At 38.1% G+C, this 19,115-nt stretch overlaps 3 protein-coding genes across 3 annotated transcripts; 1 reads left to right on the top strand and 2 right to left on the bottom strand.

Annotated features, from left to right (window-relative positions):
* Positions 1-6,605: 6,605 nt before the first annotated feature.
* LOC130459702 (uncharacterized) lies at positions 6,606-7,576 on the bottom strand. Its single transcript, XM_056827205.1, has one exon. The coding sequence runs from the start codon at positions 7,405-7,407 to the stop codon at positions 6,811-6,813; it is 597 nt and encodes a 198-aa protein (XP_056683183.1). The 5' UTR covers positions 7,408-7,576; the 3' UTR covers positions 6,606-6,810.
* A 4,216-nt stretch (positions 7,577-11,792) lies between these two features.
* LOC110783662 (NDR1/HIN1-like protein 6) lies at positions 11,793-12,377 on the bottom strand. Its single transcript, XM_021988009.2, has one exon. It carries the CDS (start codon positions 12,375-12,377, stop codon positions 11,793-11,795), a length of 585 nt encoding a protein of 194 aa, XP_021843701.2.
* Positions 12,378-14,408: 2,031 nt separating this feature from the next.
* On the top strand, positions 14,409-17,918 carry LOC110783682 (uncharacterized protein At1g08160-like). The gene is made up of 3 exons (XM_056827206.1): positions 14,409-15,218; positions 15,612-15,675; positions 16,452-17,918. Exon 3 carries the CDS (start codon positions 17,077-17,079, stop codon positions 17,746-17,748), a length of 672 nt encoding a protein of 223 aa, XP_056683184.1. The 5' UTR covers positions 14,409-15,218; positions 15,612-15,675; positions 16,452-17,076; the 3' UTR covers positions 17,749-17,918.
* Positions 17,919-19,115: the final 1,197 nt, after the last annotated feature.

Below are 19,115 nucleotides of genomic sequence, written 5' to 3' on the forward strand. Positions count from 1 at the left end.
CGTCGAAAATGCATATCATACACCGGACCCCGTCAAATGAACATAGATATCAAGGTATCCAATACCGCTTTCGAACCGAATATCAAACGCAGGGGCTTTCTTTGAGTGAATTTATCCAAGCCGTCTGTTGCGAGTTTCTGGCCGCTTTTGTGTATCGAGATACGAAGATTAGAGTACTTAAGCTTGAGTTTGTGGTTCGGATTCTCTGCCTTGATTACCACGTTAAAGAAGGACGTGAGATGATTGTTCGATGTTCTTGGGTTGGAGCACAACATAATAAATCAGAATGGTGTTTATGCCAAATTTCGTACGGACGACCTTTGGTTGGGACATAGACGACTAGATTAAATAAAGTAAATAAATGACAAGAAATAAAGGGCGAAAATAAAGAGGGACGAGACAAGAGATGGTGACGCGGAAAACCCGAAAGGGATAAAAACCGCGGGTGGCCATGAGTCCACCAATCCACTAAGTTGCTGGCGTAAAGAGCCATATTAAGTACAAGTACATTATATATTTGCGCATATGTAAATAGATATCTAGTAGTAATACATGAGTATAAGGTAGCGTAGAAGATATGAGTGGATGAACTGAATGGACGACAGATCAATAATAATGGTCATTGGAGAAGGTAATCCTCTAATGATGGTGTATGGCGTAGGGCATAGGTATTGTTAGGAAGGTAGGCTTGTGAGAATCAATAGGTTAAGAGGGAGAGGCCGCGAATAAAATAATAGTAGTTGGATTCATTTGGTGGGTTATGGAAAAGGTAGCCGCAATAAGTCGTAGACTCACAGGAGATATAAAGTAGTTATATGGAGGAAATAGATGATAGAAAGTAAGAGTTCCACTGTGGATCAGTTGTCCCCTTTGTCTCACTTGATGGTGGTATTTATACTGAATTATAGTGTGGCATTGTTGAGAGAATCATGCTGGTGATTGTTCCTTGATCTCCTCCACCTCCCTTGATACTCTCCAACTAATTTGACCTTGTCTTTCAAGCAACCGCTATGTGTGGTTTAACTAGGTTAAGTGGTGGAGATAATGCCTCCTTGATTATAGGAACCAACCTTGACTAGGGACCGGTATAGACTGATAAGCGATCACTTGTTCCCGCGTCGACCTCACGTCGTACAAAACGACCCATAACAATAGCCCCCATTTTCCTAATTGGAGCGAGCTGGAAGTTAGGAAAATAATCTTCAAAGTCTGTCACCACGCTCATTTGCTGTCGACGCTAATCCGTCACTGTCTTCGGTCTGTCCGTCGTCTTTCGTACTTAACCTTGATCAATGACGTCGATACCTGGTGTCATCCATGATTTCTGACAGCACTTGATGCCGTCATGCGTACAGTGGTGTCTTCATGTGGCCGTTGGTGTCCTCAACTTAATTAGATGTAACCCTGGCATCTTGTGAAAGAATCGTTTTTCTTAACGAGCGTAAGACAACATAATGTAATTCTTAAGAAACCTGTGCGAAAACATGTCAAGACATGACGTTAGTCGGGTATCTGGCGTCATGGCCAACTTTTGTATCTTCGTCTGGCGTTTGATATTTGCGGGCGTCACGGCCAACTGTCGTTGTGCCTTAGTCCGTCGTTTCACGTTTACATGCGTCATGGCCAACTGTTGTATCTTAGTCTGTCGTCTGATGTTTACAGGCGTCATGGCCAACTATTGCATCTTAGTCTGTCGTTTGATGTTTACGGGCGTCATGGCCAACTGTTGCATCTTAGTCTCTCGTTGTTGTGTGACATCTATCGTAGGCAGGCGATATGAGCCTCTTCTTTTGTTCGCAGTCATGCGAAGAATTTAGAGAAGGAAGTCACGTCGAGTGGGCATATGGCCGAATCGTTTTAGACGGTTGCAATGTCATGTGAGGATAGGTAGCAGACGACTGAGTTGAAGTTACAGGTGAATAAAGTGGATGGTTCGAAGCAACGTTATGACGAATGTCAAGAAGAGTCGAAGGGTTTTGAGGTTTCCTATAACACGAGGACAAGGGATAAGATGTTTGGATGGCGCAATCTATGGAAGGAGACTTTAGCCTATGGGATATTCATAACAACAGTTTAAGTAGGACATGAGCATTCTGAGTCGGCTTTGTTTGTCGTCAGTGTTGAGGGGGAAAGACGTGTGTTTCTCTGTTTTGTATTTGGCGATTGGTTAGGCGTTTGGACAAGCGTCGAGGGTGCATACACGTCGTTAGCTTAAAATTTTGTTTATGCTGTCTCTTGTTCGTTGTGGAATAGATGACACCTGTGAGGTACTCAAAGAACAAAGTTATGTGCACATAAATAGTACCTGCGTCGTCTGTAGTGGTCGCGCTTAGAAGCGACATGTCGTCGTTGGGATCCAATAAGTTTAAGGGTCATGACCATGGAGACGTTGTCGCTTGTAGTTGATAGCGTCGTTCGTTGATGTCGTCTTCTGATGATGTCGTTCGTTGCTGTTGTCGTTGGTGATATCGTCAACAAGTGATCTGTAGAGAATAGAAAAGGTAGAGGTGGACGTTCGCTTGATGCGATGTTAGCGTTGATTTTCAAATAAATAAGATGAAACATAAATATAATATAATTGCGTTTGGAAAGATATATTCAATGCGACAGATAACAAAAACTAAAATTGAACTTTAATCGCAGTGTCTTGAAAAATGTAATAAATTAATTAACGCACGAAGTAAGTGTTGGATATTACTTAATATGGGCTCGTGTAACGAAATTACGTCGTGTCGCTGACTGTCCCTTGATGACGATTCTACAATCAGCAGCATTGTCCTGATGTCGTGACACCTCTCGTCGACGATCTTGTTTTCGTTCCTGAGATCATTGTCATCGCTTGTACCACCGTCGTCACATCTGGCGTCGTCCCGTCACGTTGAATGAGGTCGACACATCGCTGGTCTTGACACAGTCCATTCTAACGTTGGTCGACTTATTGGTTGATCCTTTCTTGTTAATCGGTTGACGTCCTATCACTTGTCGTCTTTGGGAAACCCAATGACTTCTCTTTATCCGCCTATTTCGACATGTGATAGTGGTTGAGCCCCCAATGTTTGTACATTTGTCTTAGCATCGTACCTGTTACCAAAATCTCACGACAAGATCACCATGAAAATAAATTGTATCACATCGTTAGTTAAATTTCAAAGTTGTAACAATAAGTATATTAAACTGAACTGGAGTATGTATTATCTTGCCCCCCTGTGGCGGCTTTAGGAAGATATCATGACTGAAGTCGGCCACAGATATGATGACGTTTGTATATATTTGACGTCGTACATGCGTGCCAGCATGATGCAACCTCTAAACGTCCTGTCAAGTCAAATTACCTCGAAACAATTTGATAAAATGGTTTAGTCATTAGAGAAATCGAGATATTCATGGTGCGATGCAATAATTTATTAGTTAACTTGATGAATGTTGAATACGAGACATATTAATACAAGAGAACAACAATGAATGAATTGAAATGAGAAACTGTGTGAAAAATAGTTTAGAAGTTACTCATGTGTCATCATGGTCATTGATGATGATTATTCGACATTCCGATTTCCTTAGCTTTCTCAGTAGAGGCTGGTGGCGTCGTGTCATCGGCCATTGTCATCTCGTGGCGTCGGGGCATACCGTCATGATCAAGGTAATTTGTTGTCATACATACATTCGATTATTGTGTTGATGGCCCTCACGATCATGTTTAACGACAAGAAACTTCTTGTCCTCATGGGGGTAACCGGAATGGTCGTGTCCTGCTGTCGTGACTTGCTGCCGTGGCGTCATGTTGTGCCGTCGTGACCTCATGTCGTGTCGTGACCTCGTGTAACACTATCACCAAAGAAATTAAAAAATGTTAGATATTTATTTCTATGTGTCATACTTGATGCCAAATGATTTCTTATCTTCTTGTGTGGCTGATCGCGTCCTGCTGTCGTGACATGTTGTCGTAACAACGCGTTATGATGTGCTGATGAAGAACTTGGTGATGAGGACATGGGAAAAGGACACGTCGTTGCGTTTATGATGTCAAGTGGTTTGATGTTGGTGTGGGGTGAAAATATGATGACATGGAAAGTGTGATGGCGAAAGGTTAATTTTTCGAGAGGTGATTGTGTTGTAGGCTTGGCAATGTTGATGTGGGAAGTCACTTTGAGGTGTTAAGTTTTTTGGGTCCGGTTGTGTGAATAGTCATTTGATGTTGAGCCCCCGATGTCATGTACCTGGCTAACATCTTGTATATAACCACATTCTCATATGAAGAGTTTATTTTTAACTAAACTTGAAATCATAACAAGCGACATGCATCAACATGACAATAATAATTCAGATATTTTCGAAAATTAAATCGCATCAAAAATATCGTATGAAATTTAAATCAAATAAAGTATACTATATTCTCACGGCCTTCTAACGTTGGTCGCCTGCTTTACTCACGACCTTGCCAAGTGACACGTCAGTACCTGTAGACAAGACAATACCTTGTCACCTGCATTCTAACGTCGGTCGCCTGATGTACTCATGACCTAGCCAAGCGACACATCAATATACCTGTAGACAAGACAATACTTGGCGACACGACATGATCAAACGACAAGTGGTGACGACGTTAGTACAAAAAGTGGGATAACAACGTATAGCATATATTTCAAAGTGCTTTTGGAAATTAAAACAAGCAAAGTATACTATATAAAAAGCAAATCAAGTAAAGTATACTATATGAAAATTAAATGAGATAGAGTATACTATATGCTCCCCTGTGGTGACTTCAGGACAACTACAAATTCTCCTATTTGATACTTGGACTGAAGTTAGCCACAAAATCTAGTATTGCCGACAATTTGTTGTTGAATCTCCATTTGTCGCCTTCGTTTGTGGAGACGTCGTCGACTGATATGGAGGTGACGTTAGACGAAACTATGTTGATGTCATGTCATTGGTGGATGACGTCACGTGTTCGCATCTGTTTTAGTGACAACAAAGACTAGAAACAATATTAGCTTAAATCAAAATCACTGGGGTTGAGTTTTACACCATACTTTTCGCGACGTCAAGTGATCAAATCGTCTCGAGATCTTGTCAAGGTATGAGACAACTCATATTGTATCTTGTTTGTGGCGACATCTGCATGACGGTCCGTGACGTCTAGACCAAAACCTGTCACGTATTCGAAAACAAGGCCAAACGATTAGAGTTGAATATTATAAATATTAGTACCTATTTTCGATGTCATCAAGCGTTGGTGTCGTTGTTGTCACGATATGCATCATCTAGGTTGAATTCGACCACTGCAACGCGTCACTTCTAGCGATGACACCTGCTGATGTCGACACCTGATCTGGCGACGACATGTACCCTGACGTCATACCATATTCCATCGACCAACGAGCCTGGCGACGACACCTGACCTGCTGACGACACTTGACCCGTCGACGACGCCTGACCGTCGACGACACCTGACCCGTCGGCGACACCTGACCCGTCGACGACACCTGACATGTCGACAACATGTGCCCTGACGCAGCTCCATCTCATGGTGGCGACACAGTATGACAACAATCCCTCGCCTGGCGGTAACTTTATTGGTGAGCCCAAGTGGGTCGAATATTGTGTTTGGGAGGATATTTGTGGATATGTGTTTGAAGATAAATCTAGCCATCTCCCCACAGACGGCGCCAAACTGTTTATGCCAAATTTCGTACGGACGACCTTTGGTTGGGACATAGACGACTAGATTAAATAAAGTAAATAAATGACAAGAAATAAAGGGCGAAAATAAAGAGGGACGAGACAAGAGATGGTGACGCGGAAAACCCGAAAGGGATAAAAACCGCGGGTGGCCATGAGTCCACCAATCCACTAAGTTGCTGGCGTAAAGAGCCATATTAAGTACAAGTACATTATATATTTGCGCATATGTAAATAGATATCTAGTAGTAATACATGAGTATAAGATAGCGTAGAAGATATGAGTGGATGAACTGAATGGACGACGGATCAATAATAATGGTCATTGGAGAAGGTAATCCTCTAATGATGGTGTATGGCGTAGGGCATAGGTATTGTTAGGAAGGTAGGCTTGTGAGAATCAATAGGTTAAGAGGGAGAGGCCGCGAATAAATAATAGTAGTTGGATTCATTTGGTGGGTTATGGAAAAGGTAGCCGCAATAAGTCGTAGACTCACAGGAGATATAAAGTAGTTATATGGAGGAAATAGATGATAGAAAGTAAGAGTTCCACTGTGGATCAGTTGTCCCCTTTGTCTCACTTGATGGTGGTATTTATACTGAATTATAGTGTGGCATTGTTGAGAGAATCATGCTGGTGATTGTTCCTTGATCTCCTCCACCTCCCTTGATACTCTCCAACTAATTTGACCTTGTCTTTCAAGCAACCGCTATGTGTGGTTTAACTAGGTTAAGTGGTGGAGATAATGCCTCCTTGATTATAGGAACCAACCTTGACTAGGGACCGGTATAGACTGATAAGCGATCACTTGTTCCCGCGTCGACCTCACGTCGTACAAAACGACCCATAACAAATGGGTAAGCCGATTATGGTAAACATGAATATCAAGCAACAAATGCAAATAGAAATAGAAATAGAAATTGAACTTTTCCATGACATTCTTAGATTATTTTGTGTGTATACAATTACAATAGATTTTTGTTGATACTATTTAAGACCATCTCTTGAAAATTGGTGCGTATGAATAATTTTACAATAATTATAAGTTTTAGAGGGAATAAAGGCAATAATGAATATACAGTACACAGTAATATATACTAAAATATCTGCTAATAATAGTTGTAAATTTAAGGACCGTTATCATTGCTGTAGATGTAAGCACTGCATAAGACGCTACGAAATTTGCCATGACTATTAGCTGTCGAAGGAGAAGCAGCAACATCATAAGGAGCAGCAGTAATATTAACAATGGCATGTTTACAATTAACCTCAAGATTATCTCCATTCAACGTCGCCGTCATAAAAACATCAAAATCAATATAACCAAGGCCGCTCTCAAATCGAAGATCAAACTCAGGGGATTGCTTAAGTCTGACGCTAAGAGCCACAGACTCAGACCTTAACATAGTCACATTCCATTTCCTCTGAGTGAACTTATCCAAGGAGTTCTCCGCCAGATTCTGCTTATTTTTAAATATGGACACACGAATACCAGAGTACTTTAGCTTCTTCTTGAAGTTTGTGTGATTGGCCTGGATCGACACGTCGAAGAAGGAGGTCAGATGACCGTCGGATGTTAGGTTGAAGCCGGTGACCGAGGCGTGTTCTAGTGTAAAGGTTAGGCTGCCACCCCTGTGTTTCGCCACGGCGTGAATGATTATTACGGGTAGTCCTACTACTATGAACATAAAGATTAAGGCTACCATGGTGCACCTACAAAACATTATTGTTTACTGGGGTACGTACGCGTGCAGTGGGTTATGTATACGTACTAAACAAGTTGTCTTTTGATCAAGATGGCAATTATTGCACCAAATTTTTGAAGAAAAAAGGGACTTTGTTGATTTTATATATAGGATTGAAAATTTTATTTAGGGAAGTTCGAGGAAATGTCTAAGGAAAATGATTGGAATTTCAACATTCATTTTATTTATTATTGTCGGCAGTGCATGCATTTTGTTCCAAAATGTATGTTAAAGCCGTTAGCGTATGGATGATGTACAACATTTGCGCATGCATAGAAGGAGTGGAAAGATTTGTGTTTGACTTTGCTACATTACTACACCATTAACCATTCATACATGAGTCAATTCTAGAAGGGATGGATATTAAGTCTATTTTTCTGTCTTAGGGATACGACTTGTAATCTTGTATGTATTTTCTATACGTGGATTATATTCTTAATTAGAAGTTGTTTTCAAACTAAAACGGTTAAACTATTTTCTCGAACATTTATTTCGTATTTACACTACAAGAATTTATATCTTTTATGACAACCTAATTACGACAGGTCAAAAAACCAAACAAAGACGGGAACAACCGTCGTAAAATGTCTTTTATGACGGGTTAACGACGGCCCCCTTTTATGACGGATTCGCGATAGGAAATCCCGTCATTAATCAACAATTATTGGCTTTTTGCGACGGGATTTTCCGTCGTTAATGATACTGTTATAACGGATGCAAAGAAAGATTAAATAACGTAATTAAAAAACGCAGAGATTTAACGTGGTTCACTAACAATGTGTTAGCTACGTCCACAAGCAGATGGGAGGAATTTTTTATTGATCTTTGAGGATTACAGATTACAGAATACAGCTAGGTTATGACATAAAGAGTTTATATAGTACTCTCTAGACAGATGCGGAAAAGCCCAGAAAATAGGCCCAAAACAGATAACTTGTGTCCAAAATAACAGATACCGTAAAAGAGTAAAAGGGGCTTGATCGATTCAAGGGGCTTGTAGTGCTATTTCATTTTTAATTTGTTTGGCTGATCTGACCTAGACCATTAATTTCACTTTCTGCGTAATTTTTAATGCACACATTTGAATAATAATATATTCAACTAAATATTATGAAAGATTATAAAAAATGATATTTTAAATTTAATCTATCTTGTTTGTTTTAAAAAAATAAATTCAAAGTAACTACTAAGCTGAAATGGAGTTGAGAGAGTAATCCATATCCTAAAAGAGTAAAAGGCCGATTTGCTGTAAATTTTGGTGTGCATATATATATATATATATATATATATATGCTTGGTATATATGGTGGTCAATGATTAACAGAAAAACAAAGGAAACAACATACATAAATCGAAAGAATCATTACGTAGCAAACACTTCACCACGTCAAAAAATTGCATATAAAAACAAAAACTACGTACACGTCATATATGCTAAGGGATATTCCACCGGGACCCAATCCGTGGACTATGGACCGTGGAGCACATAGAGCATGGTGCACCAAAAGAACATATGTGCATAAGCAAAAGAACATGACACTAACGGTAAAAGAACATGCGATATAATATTTCAGTTTTTTGTTACAAAAATAATATATTATTTTACTATTTATTAAAAACCTAAACAAAAAAAACACTCATGTTCTTTTCTCGTAACCATATGTTCTTTCAATTATATACTAGTATTCTTAAAGTGCACCATATTCTATGTGCACCATGGTCCACCTTCTAAATTGCGCACCGGAACTAGTCAGGCCGAGTCCAAAAGTGTTGTTTTTAATTATTATGAGTTGTGCAAGCTAGAATATACATGTAAAATGACATAATCGAGAAGTAAGAGGATGAATTTCAAAGCTTGGGCCCTCGCCAATAATCATCATTGAAAACACGAACACTGCAACCGACACGGCGAAAACTGTGTCCATTATTATTAGTATGTGCAGTAATATAAACAATGGCATGCTTACAATTAACCTCCAAAGTATTGGAGTTTAATGTTGTATTCATAAAAACATGGACATCAAGGTATCCAACATCGCTCTCGGATTGAAAATCAAACCTAGATGATTCCTTGAGTCTCACGTTAAGAGCCACGTACTACAGCCTCTGACCTTAGCATGGTCACTGTACGGGTATGCTACCAGCTGGCTGGTAGCATCGCCAAACTGTTAAGGAGGCACGTGACCAGTTATTATTAATCCTTAACGGCAGTTATTATTCCCTACCAGCATCTCTTACAAGCCGGTAGGGGGGAGGCACGTGACCAAACCAAGAGGTCAACGGGTCGCTATCAATCGGGTAGGACCCATTTGTCCGTACGCCCGACCCGCGCCTATATATATGGGCTTCATTTATGACAAAAGGTACGCAAACACAATCATTTCCACTAAAACCAAAATACTTATCACTCATCATATCTGACTTTAGCATCGGAGGGGGGATCCTCGAATCACCCTCGAGGCTAGTTCATCTTTGTTATCTGCGCAGGATATCAACAGGATAACAGTAGCACTCAACCAGCAAGACATCTCCAACCGTTCCCAAATCATACCGGAACAGTCACGTTCCTTTACTCTGAGTAAAGTTATCCAAATCAGCCTCAGCTAATTTCTGATTGTTTTTTAAGATTGATACTCGAATGCCAGAATATTTAATTTGAGCTTGAGCTTGTGGTTAGGGTTGTTAGCCCTAATGGTCACGTTGAAGGAGGTGGCCGGTGAAATGACCGTCCGATGTGATGTTGAAGCCGGTGACTGAGGCGTGCTCGAGGGTGAACTTTGGGTCCTTGGGTTTCACAATTGCATTGTAGATGAGTAGAGGTACGCCGATTAGGATATGATGCACAAGATGGCCAAGGTTGCCAACATCCATAACATGTCCCTTTTGCAACACATTACTAAGAATAATTTTGTTTAATGAGCTAGTGAAGAAAATTAAGGGATTTTCTCTTTGATTAAGTATAACATTAGTAATTTTTGCAATAAATAGAACAAGTCATTGTAGTGACTATGCTTTCTTGCAAGTAGTGAGAACAACTACTTTTATCTTAGAATATGTAGTATAACAAGCTAGTAAGCAAGGGCGGACCTATGTAGACCACCCCCATATGACTATATTTTGTAATTAAATAGTGCAAAAGTTAAATTATTGCCTATAAATTACCAAAAATTATCGTGCCAATTAAATTACCATGTACAAAATGTCTCTAATACTCAAGTCAAATTGTTACAATTAGAAGTTAGCAGAGAAAGTAATAAACAAAAAATTTAGGTAGTGTGTGGATACTACCATTTGATTTCAAATGTTTCAATTCAAATTCCAATTTTCAAATTCATATTATCTGTTTGAAAAATATGAGAATTTCAATTCCAGTATTTCAAATTCTACCTATATGTTTGGAGGTTAACAGGAATTTTAATTATGTAATTTAATTAATGGATAGTAGAAGAAAAAAATCCATCAATTGCAACTCATGAAAATCCCCCAAACCAAAAATCAAACAACAAATGATTGCTTCTCATTCCTCCAGCTTGGCTTCCACTGTTGAACCTTCAATCTGATTTTTCTTCCAATTTTCTCAAATCTATAAATTTTATTAATTGAAAATTTTCTGCATCAATTATTACGATCTTCAAAATTGGCTTCAACGATAGCGACAGTGAATATGAAACGATGACTTTCTGTTGGTGGAGGAGGCGAGGCGATGGAGCCATGGAGGGATGGTGGCGAAGTAGAGAGATTGAGTTTAAGAGAGAATTAAGAAATTGGTATTTAGGAGGGAGAAAGTCCAGGAGGAAGGTAAAAGATATGTAATAGACTAATAGCGATGAATGCGATCGAAGACGATAGATCTCGAAACGGCGGTTGGAATGAGTTGATAAACGGTGGTCAAGGTGATAGCCATGGAGAATTGGTGGTTGAGGCAGTGGAAAGAGAGGTCGAGTGTGTTTGGGAGAGGGGAGTGAAAATTGTGTCTGGTGAAGAGAGAAGGGGGGGATCGATGAGAGATAGAGCATAAGGAATTGAAATGACGGCATATGAGGTTGAATTTCAAATTTATCATAGTGAGCACATTTTTTTAATGACTTAGATTTGGGCCAAATTCAATTCCAAATTTTACGAGTTTCTAAAAAGGTAATTGGGATAAATTCAGAATTTGAAATGAAATCCATACTCTTAAACAGGACATTAAGTTATTCCCAAAAAAAAAAATTGTTTTGTAAATTTTGATATGCAACCTAACACGTACGTATACGTCACTTAACAAAGAAAATACTCCAAAGAATCAATATGTACAAAATAAGAAATTAAAAAAATATTATCCACCACGTCAAAAAGAATAGATATAAAAAAGTAAAAACTATTCAAACGTCATTGTTGTATATAAGTACGCTGCATCTTAAACTGCGAAAATGATTAGCTAATGGAGACGACGCAGCAACAAGCGGAGAAGCAGTAATATTAACAATGGCGTGCCTACAATTAACCTCTAGGTTATTCCCATTCAACATCGCCGTCATAAAAACATCAAAATCAAGGTATCCAACCCCACTCTCGAATTGAAAATCAAACCTAGGGGATTCCTTGAGTCTCAAGTTAAGAGCCACGGCCTCGGACCTTACCATTGTCACATTCCTTTTTCTCTGTGTGAATTTCACCAAAACATCCTCTGCAAGTTTCTGCTTGTTTTTGAATATCGAAACTCGAACTCTAGTATACTTTAGCTTGAGCTTGTGGTTCGGGTTATTAGCCCGAATGACCACGTCGAAGAAGGAGGTTAAATGACCGTCTGATGTCATGTTGAAGCCGGTGACCGAAGCATGGTCGAGGGTGAACGTTGGGTCCTTGGGTTTCACCACTGCATTATAGATCAGTATAGGTATGCCGATCACGATGAACAAGAAGACCAAGCTTACAAAGGTGCATAACATGACACTTTTGCACGACATTTTTATTATTACTATGTAATTTAATGAAAGAAAAGGGTTTTTCTCTTTGATTTATAAGATTTGTGTTTTCAATTTGGAAGTTTTGAGGAAATTGTTGTGTAAATTGATTATTATCTAAGAGCTGAGGCAATTTCTTTGAAATTTTAGTGTAAGGACATAAGTTGAATGGATAAGCTTAGTTAGAGAAAATTAATTATTATATTTGTGAATAATTGCGTTATTATTATATTTTCTACTCCGTGTTAGTTATTGTATTGACTAAGCTAAGCTAGTGATGTATATCAACTACTTTTAACTTAGAATATGGTATAGCAAGCCATAGGGCCACTACCGTTATAATAAACAAATTTTTGCGAGTTGCTACATTTACAATATTCTCAGTAATTATTATCTAAAAAGATTGGTTGTTGAGCTACGCTACAAAATAATCATATAGTTTGTTTGATCGAAAATACATTTAATTTGTACTTGTTTTGGTGTTTATATAGCATTATGGATAGATTGCACTTCACAATGACCCTTGACACATGCCCCACATGGAAAAAAAAAGAAAGATGATCACTTTGTAAGGCGAAGGCCGAAGGGGCTAGCTATTAGCCAAAAAGATGGATGTGGGCCGGGTCGGGTCGGGCTTCGGGCCAAGCCCACCGGCCGTGGCCTAACCGGGTCGGGCCCACACCAGGCCCGCGTTGTTTCGTGCCGTGCCGTGCCGAAAAGTTAAAAACAAGGCCCAGGCCCGGGCCAAGCTCACGTGCTTTCGTGTCGGGTCGGGCCGGCCCGTCGTGCCTAAGGCTAATTTGACTAAATTTAACATGTTTTGTCGTGCCGGGTCGAGTCGTGCCGTACCTTGTCGTGCTTTTTCCAAAAAATTAAGGCCCAGGCCCGGCCTACGACTTCGTGCCCGTGCCGGGCCGTGCTTTTTTCGTGCCGGGTCGGGTCGGGCTTCGGGCCGGTCCGGCCCACAACCATATTTATTTAGCCATAAACTGAGTGTTTTGAATACTTTTACATACTTTACATTTAAATGTTCTAAATACAAATCATACTTCCTCCAATTCTTAATAGATGCATCATATTTACTTTCCACATTATTCTTTTAGTAACTTTGTTCATACTTATTACTAACTGGGTTTAATCTTAATATATACTTTTAATATATCTAAATTTTATTAATATGTAATTAAAGATTTTGATGATCAAATTTAATATATAAATAATGTAGAAAGTCAATATGAAAAATTTATTGTGAAACAAGAGAAGTAATTCATATACTTGTACATCGTTTTTTTTAGTATTTGATTGTTACCCCTACTCCAAACCGTAGTCCATGATCATTAGCAATGCTAAGCCTAGACCGTTTAATTTCGGCCTGGCCCAGACCATTTAAAATAAATGCTAAGCCCAGTTTGGCCAGGCTTGACCCGGCCCTAACCCGGTCCATTGAACATGTCTTATCATTGTCCAACAATTTTTTTTTGTGTGAATGAGCCGTAAGGGCTTTATGACACATGTAGAATTCGAGCACGTGACTTGTTATACACACTGTAATACCCCGAATTTTAAAACTTGATTAATTATGCTAAATTATTTTTATGTAGCTTAAAACCGTTTTAAATCCTAATTTCAAACTTTATTTTAATTAACGAAGTTTTATTGCGATTAAGTTTTAATATCGTTACACGATTTATTTATTTTCCAGAGTTTATAATTTAATTTTTACGAGCTTAAACTACCTTTTTAAATCTTGTTTATTTCGAATTTTTAATAATTTCGGAACGTTCTTATTTTTTTCGAAAATTAAATTTATTTTATATCGATATTTTATAAAAAAATTATTTGAAAATCTGATTTTAATTAAACATTCCTATTTATATCAATTCCTAAATATAGCAAAGAAATTTCAGAATTTTTTCTAACTAAGTGAAATTACTAGAATGCCCTAAAGAGCAAATATCTAATTTTCTTCTCTTCCTTGCTCCCCACGTACAAAGTAAGAAGGAGGAAATTTCCTTCCTTCCTTCTTCCCTCATTTCAGTCTCCATTCAAAGCAAAAACCAAGTTTGTTTCTTCCACTTTATCCTTTACAAATTCAACAATTTCAGAAAACAATTTCAACACAAGAGACCAATTTCACCTCCCTTTTCTCTCTTCTCTGATTCAAGCAATCAGCCACCAACATCTTATTCACCATTGAATTTCAAGATCAAAACAGTAGAGTTTATTACCATTTAATTTTCACTTTGAATAAACTGCAAATCTCAGCCATTGGAGCCACCCTCTTCACCCCTTTTTCCGGCATAATGCCGCCTGCAAACCACCCCTTTTGTCGCCTGTAACCACCGCACCACCACCTCCTTGTTTCCCGGCCGTCGCAAACAACCCACCACCACCACGCACCTCCCCTGTCTCCCTCGCCCTTGCGCCCAACTCCTTGCGCCCAACTCCCTGCCTCCCTCCTCACTCGACCCCCTTGCCTTCGCGCCCAGCCAGCACGGTGGTGCTGCTGCGCTGGCGACGCTCCACCCCTTTCCTCCTTCCTGGCGCCGCGCCACCCAGACACGCCCCCCCTTCTTCCTTCCTGCCGCCGCATACACCACCATCAGCGTCGCCCCCTTTCTGTCCCCTTCCGTCCATCACGCCGCCGATCGCGGACCACCCAGTCGCCGCCGTTCTTTCCTCCTCCCTCGTGCCCTGCTTTCCCCTGTTTCGTGCTTCCCCTGTTTCTCACCCTCCTCTCTCTCTTTTGGTCGACCTCCACAAACCAAAAACCAAATACAGACTTTGTTTTATTGCTTTAACCAAACCCATGTTTTAATTGGGCCACTCTAATTTGGGCTTTTGGTAAGAAACTAGTTTGCTATTTCAGATTTTGTAACTTATTAATCTCCATGTTTTAATAAAAAAAATTTATGATATAATTATTATTATTTACTAATAAATTGTTTATTATTTTCAGGTTTAATTATTGATTTTCTTAAAATAAGTTACTAGTTTTATTTATAAAAATGGAGTTTAGATAATATTTTCATGAAAACTGGTTTTAAGAAATATAAATATATATATTTCGATTAAAATTTCGTTTAATAATAATATTTTCAATAAATTTCGGAATTTTAATTTTTATTAAAATTCGTTAACTATAAATTCATTACTTATAAAATTTATTATTTATAAAATATTGATTTAGATTATTTACCGTCATAGTACTAATTCAATAATTTAATATTCTGAAAGAAATCGGACTTGGAGCTCAGGAAGGACGATCCATCAGATAGGGAGTATAAAAACTACGGTTGAGGTAACGGTTATTGCTAGTACCCGCAATCCCTTCGAAATGTATTTATGAATGATGTTATGAATGATTGATGTTTTATAATGATGTTTTATGATTTGCGGGATTAGAAGTATGATTTGATTGAATTGTTTTATGATAATGCAGCTTTATGCAAAGTATTGATTTAATGAATTATTATTCCTGAAAGAAATGATTTTATGAAATAACGAGATTTAATGGTTTATTGAACCACCTTGAATGATTGAGATTTTCCTGACTAATGTCCAACTAAAAGAAATGTAAACATGATAAATGAAAGTTTAAGAACTGGTCAAGTTCCCCTGATATGGAGCCCAGGCTCCCCCTGATAAGAAGCACTGGCTTCCCCTGAAATGGAACCAAGGTTCCCCCTGATAAGAAGCACTGGCTTCCCCTGAAATGGAACCAAGGTTCCCCCTGATAAGAAGCACTGGCTTCCCCTGTTATGGAGCACTGGCTCCCCCTGTTATGAAGCACTGGCTTCCCCTGTTCGTAGGAGACGTCCTACCATGTTTCCTGTAAAATCCTGATGACCAGAATAATACTGTTAAAAGGAAAAAGGTTAAAGAAATGATGTTCCTGAAATGATATTCTTAAAATTATATTTCTGAAATGATGATACTTCTGAAATGATGATTTAGTAAATGTTTTACTATATTCTATTCTCCCTGTTTATTAAATAAAATGAATTGAAATGATGTTACGATGCTAGGGTAACTCGTTACGGAGTCTTCGGCTCACCGTTTTATTTTCCGTTTTAGGTACTGCTGGGGACCACGGAAACGAGTAGTGGCGAGGATTTCACTATTGCAAGTTCACATAAGTTAATGTTAAGTTGTAACAAGTTTAAGTAAATTTTTTTGATTAAGTTGTGTATTTTTAATGAAGAATTAAAAAGGATTATTATGTTAGTTTTGGAGTTTAATAGCTTATGATTGATGGTTGCCTGGTAATTCCCAAGAGGGAGTTACGGCAGTAATGTCCCGACCGAATTAAGTTATTTCCGCTGCTAATTATGCTTTAATAAGTGATTTAGAGGTCGGGGTGTTACACACACCCTCGGTCTTTGCAGGCCATTAAGCCAAAATCTCATTAATATGATCCGCTAGTAATTATGAACCGTCTTTTGTAAAATGATAATCAACTCAACCAACCGATTGGATCTGAAACTCCAATTGCTAATTCCTAAGACTAATAGTTCCCATTAAAAAAAGAATTCTATATATAGAAACAGTAAAAGTTACTCTATTAAATTAAAAATAAATAAAAACAGAAAATATAAATTGATATAGTTTTTGAAGGCACGTAGTATTGTCAGTCGACCGCCCGTTCCTTCGTTTGAGTTGCGTTGACATTTTACTTTATTATTAACTATATTTCATTTTTATGTTAATATTAACATGTACTATACAATTCCATGGATCAATAATAATAGTTTCAACTCAACAAATTACGTCCCACAAATTAAATGATCACAAAATAATAATGGTTAATAAAGCGTGTGTGATGATCATCATAGTTAACTTAATCCTCCTAGGCGGAGGAGCGGTTTTCATCGCGTGGTATTCCGATCACATGGTGTTCCCTTCCTTCGCCGTCGAGCAAGGTGCGATCAAAGGCTATAACTTCACCGCCACGAATCGCCTCAACGCCACCTTCATCTTCATCGTCCATTCACGTAACAATGATCCTAAATACGACATAACGTATAATCAAGTCGTGGTTTCGGTGTACCTTTTGAATGGATATAGCTTGACGTACGAGTCCGAGAGCCCGTACACCGAGCAACACGGTAATGGTACGTTCTTCACCACTCATTCGACGGCTCGCGAGGTGGTTGTCACTGAACCGAGTGCGGCGGAGGAGATTAGGAATCAGACGATGGCCGGACATTTGGAGTTGGAGGTTAGGGTCAGGGTTAATGTGAGATATGAGGTTAAAAGATGGAAACGTAAGCATTATCTTTTGAAGGCTATTTGTTCTCCTGTTGTATTCAATTTTACCACTTGGAAGACTTTTAACAAGACATTTTGTAATGTAGATAGTTTTGAAACTTAGACTTTTATTTTTTATTAATTATTATTTTTTTGGTTTTTGTTATACCGATTCTTATAAAAGACGATTTCATAGTTAGTAAATTGTCAGATTACATGTCATGTCATTTACCTACACCTTCAATCCAACTAACAAGCTACTTAGCATGATTTGACAGCTAAATAAGTGTCAGGTTAATTACTCAAGTAGTCTAATACGATACGAGTTGTTATTGCTATTGTAAATTCTTTTGGTACATCCGAGGAGTACTAGTGACTTATTTGTGTGGACGGCTAAATTTATTAATGAGATCAGAATTTAACTATTTATTAAAGAGTTTAGTTAATTATTGAGGAGCTACTTTAAGTAGTCCGTACAAGTTTTATATTAAAAGAAAAAAGGACAATTAAGGCCCTTTGTTCAAAGAATAATTTAATTATGAGAGTTAATATTTGTGTCCTAAAAAACCCAACTAGTGGCAGAGTTGACTACGGAGATCACACACTTGACACTCCTATCAATTTGCTAAATTTGTTACTCCGTATTTATTTATTATTATTAAACCATTTGCTTATCAAAGTAATAAGCCAACCAATCGATTGAATGCCCTTTCAGTGTTTCCAAGAATTTTATGGTGGCAAGTTCGTAAAGATAATGCATCATTTGTGACATACGTGGTTTAGTAGAAAAAATACGATATGTATGTACGATCAGTTTGATTTTACGGCCCACGTTTATAATTTTTCATGATCATAATTGTTTCTTAATCGGACCAAAAAAATCGATGACATAGGAGGGATGTTGTGCTAGTAGGTTCCAAGGTGTACATATATTTCGTAAAACATAACATGTCATATCTATACTTGGTGTAAAAAAAGTTGTTAAAAATGTAAAAAAGAACACGTGACATTGCTATATAAATTCTCCCTTTTCAATTGTTAAACAATGTAAAAAAAAAAAGCGAAAACAATAAAGGTTGCAACATGCGACCTTTAAATCGTGTCACAATGATGACATGTCATGCTTAGGTGTCATGATTTAAATTAGAATCTAAAATATTTAATTGGAATCATATTATACATGTTTAAAATGCTTTGCAAAATTATTTTTATTAAATATGTTTTTGTGTCGCCTATAAACTTTAGAGGCGACTCGTTTAACTAAAAAAATTATAAAAATAATTTCGAAAAATATTTTCCGAGTCGCCTCTAGATATTAGAGGCGACACTAAAGGTTAATTAATTCTTTTAAAATGATTCAAAATTACTTTTTGTGTCGCCTCGTAGTATATTAGGCAACTCAGAATGATTAATTAATTAATTAATTTTTTTGAAAAACATATCTTTAGTGTCGCCTTTTCCTAATAGGCGACTTGTATAATAGTATTCGTG

This window comes from Spinacia oleracea, chromosome 4, assembly GCF_020520425.1.
Source record: "Spinacia oleracea cultivar Varoflay chromosome 4, BTI_SOV_V1, whole genome shotgun sequence".
Lineage (NCBI taxonomy): Eukaryota > Viridiplantae > Streptophyta > Magnoliopsida > Caryophyllales > Amaranthaceae > Spinacia > Spinacia oleracea.

What these genes read in the sequence shown, in the direction of transcription:
- LOC130459702 (XM_056827205.1), bottom strand. Translation starts at nt 7,407, where the DNA reads ATGTTTTGTAGGTGCACCATGGTAGCCTTAATCTTTATGTTCATAGTA.
- LOC110783662 (XM_021988009.2), bottom strand. Translation starts at nt 12,377, where the DNA reads ATGTCGTGCAAAAGTGTCATGTTATGCACCTTTGTAAGCTTGGTCTTC.
- LOC110783682 (XM_056827206.1), top strand. Translation starts at nt 17,077, where the DNA reads ATGTTAATATTAACATGTACTATACAATTCCATGGATCAATAATAATA.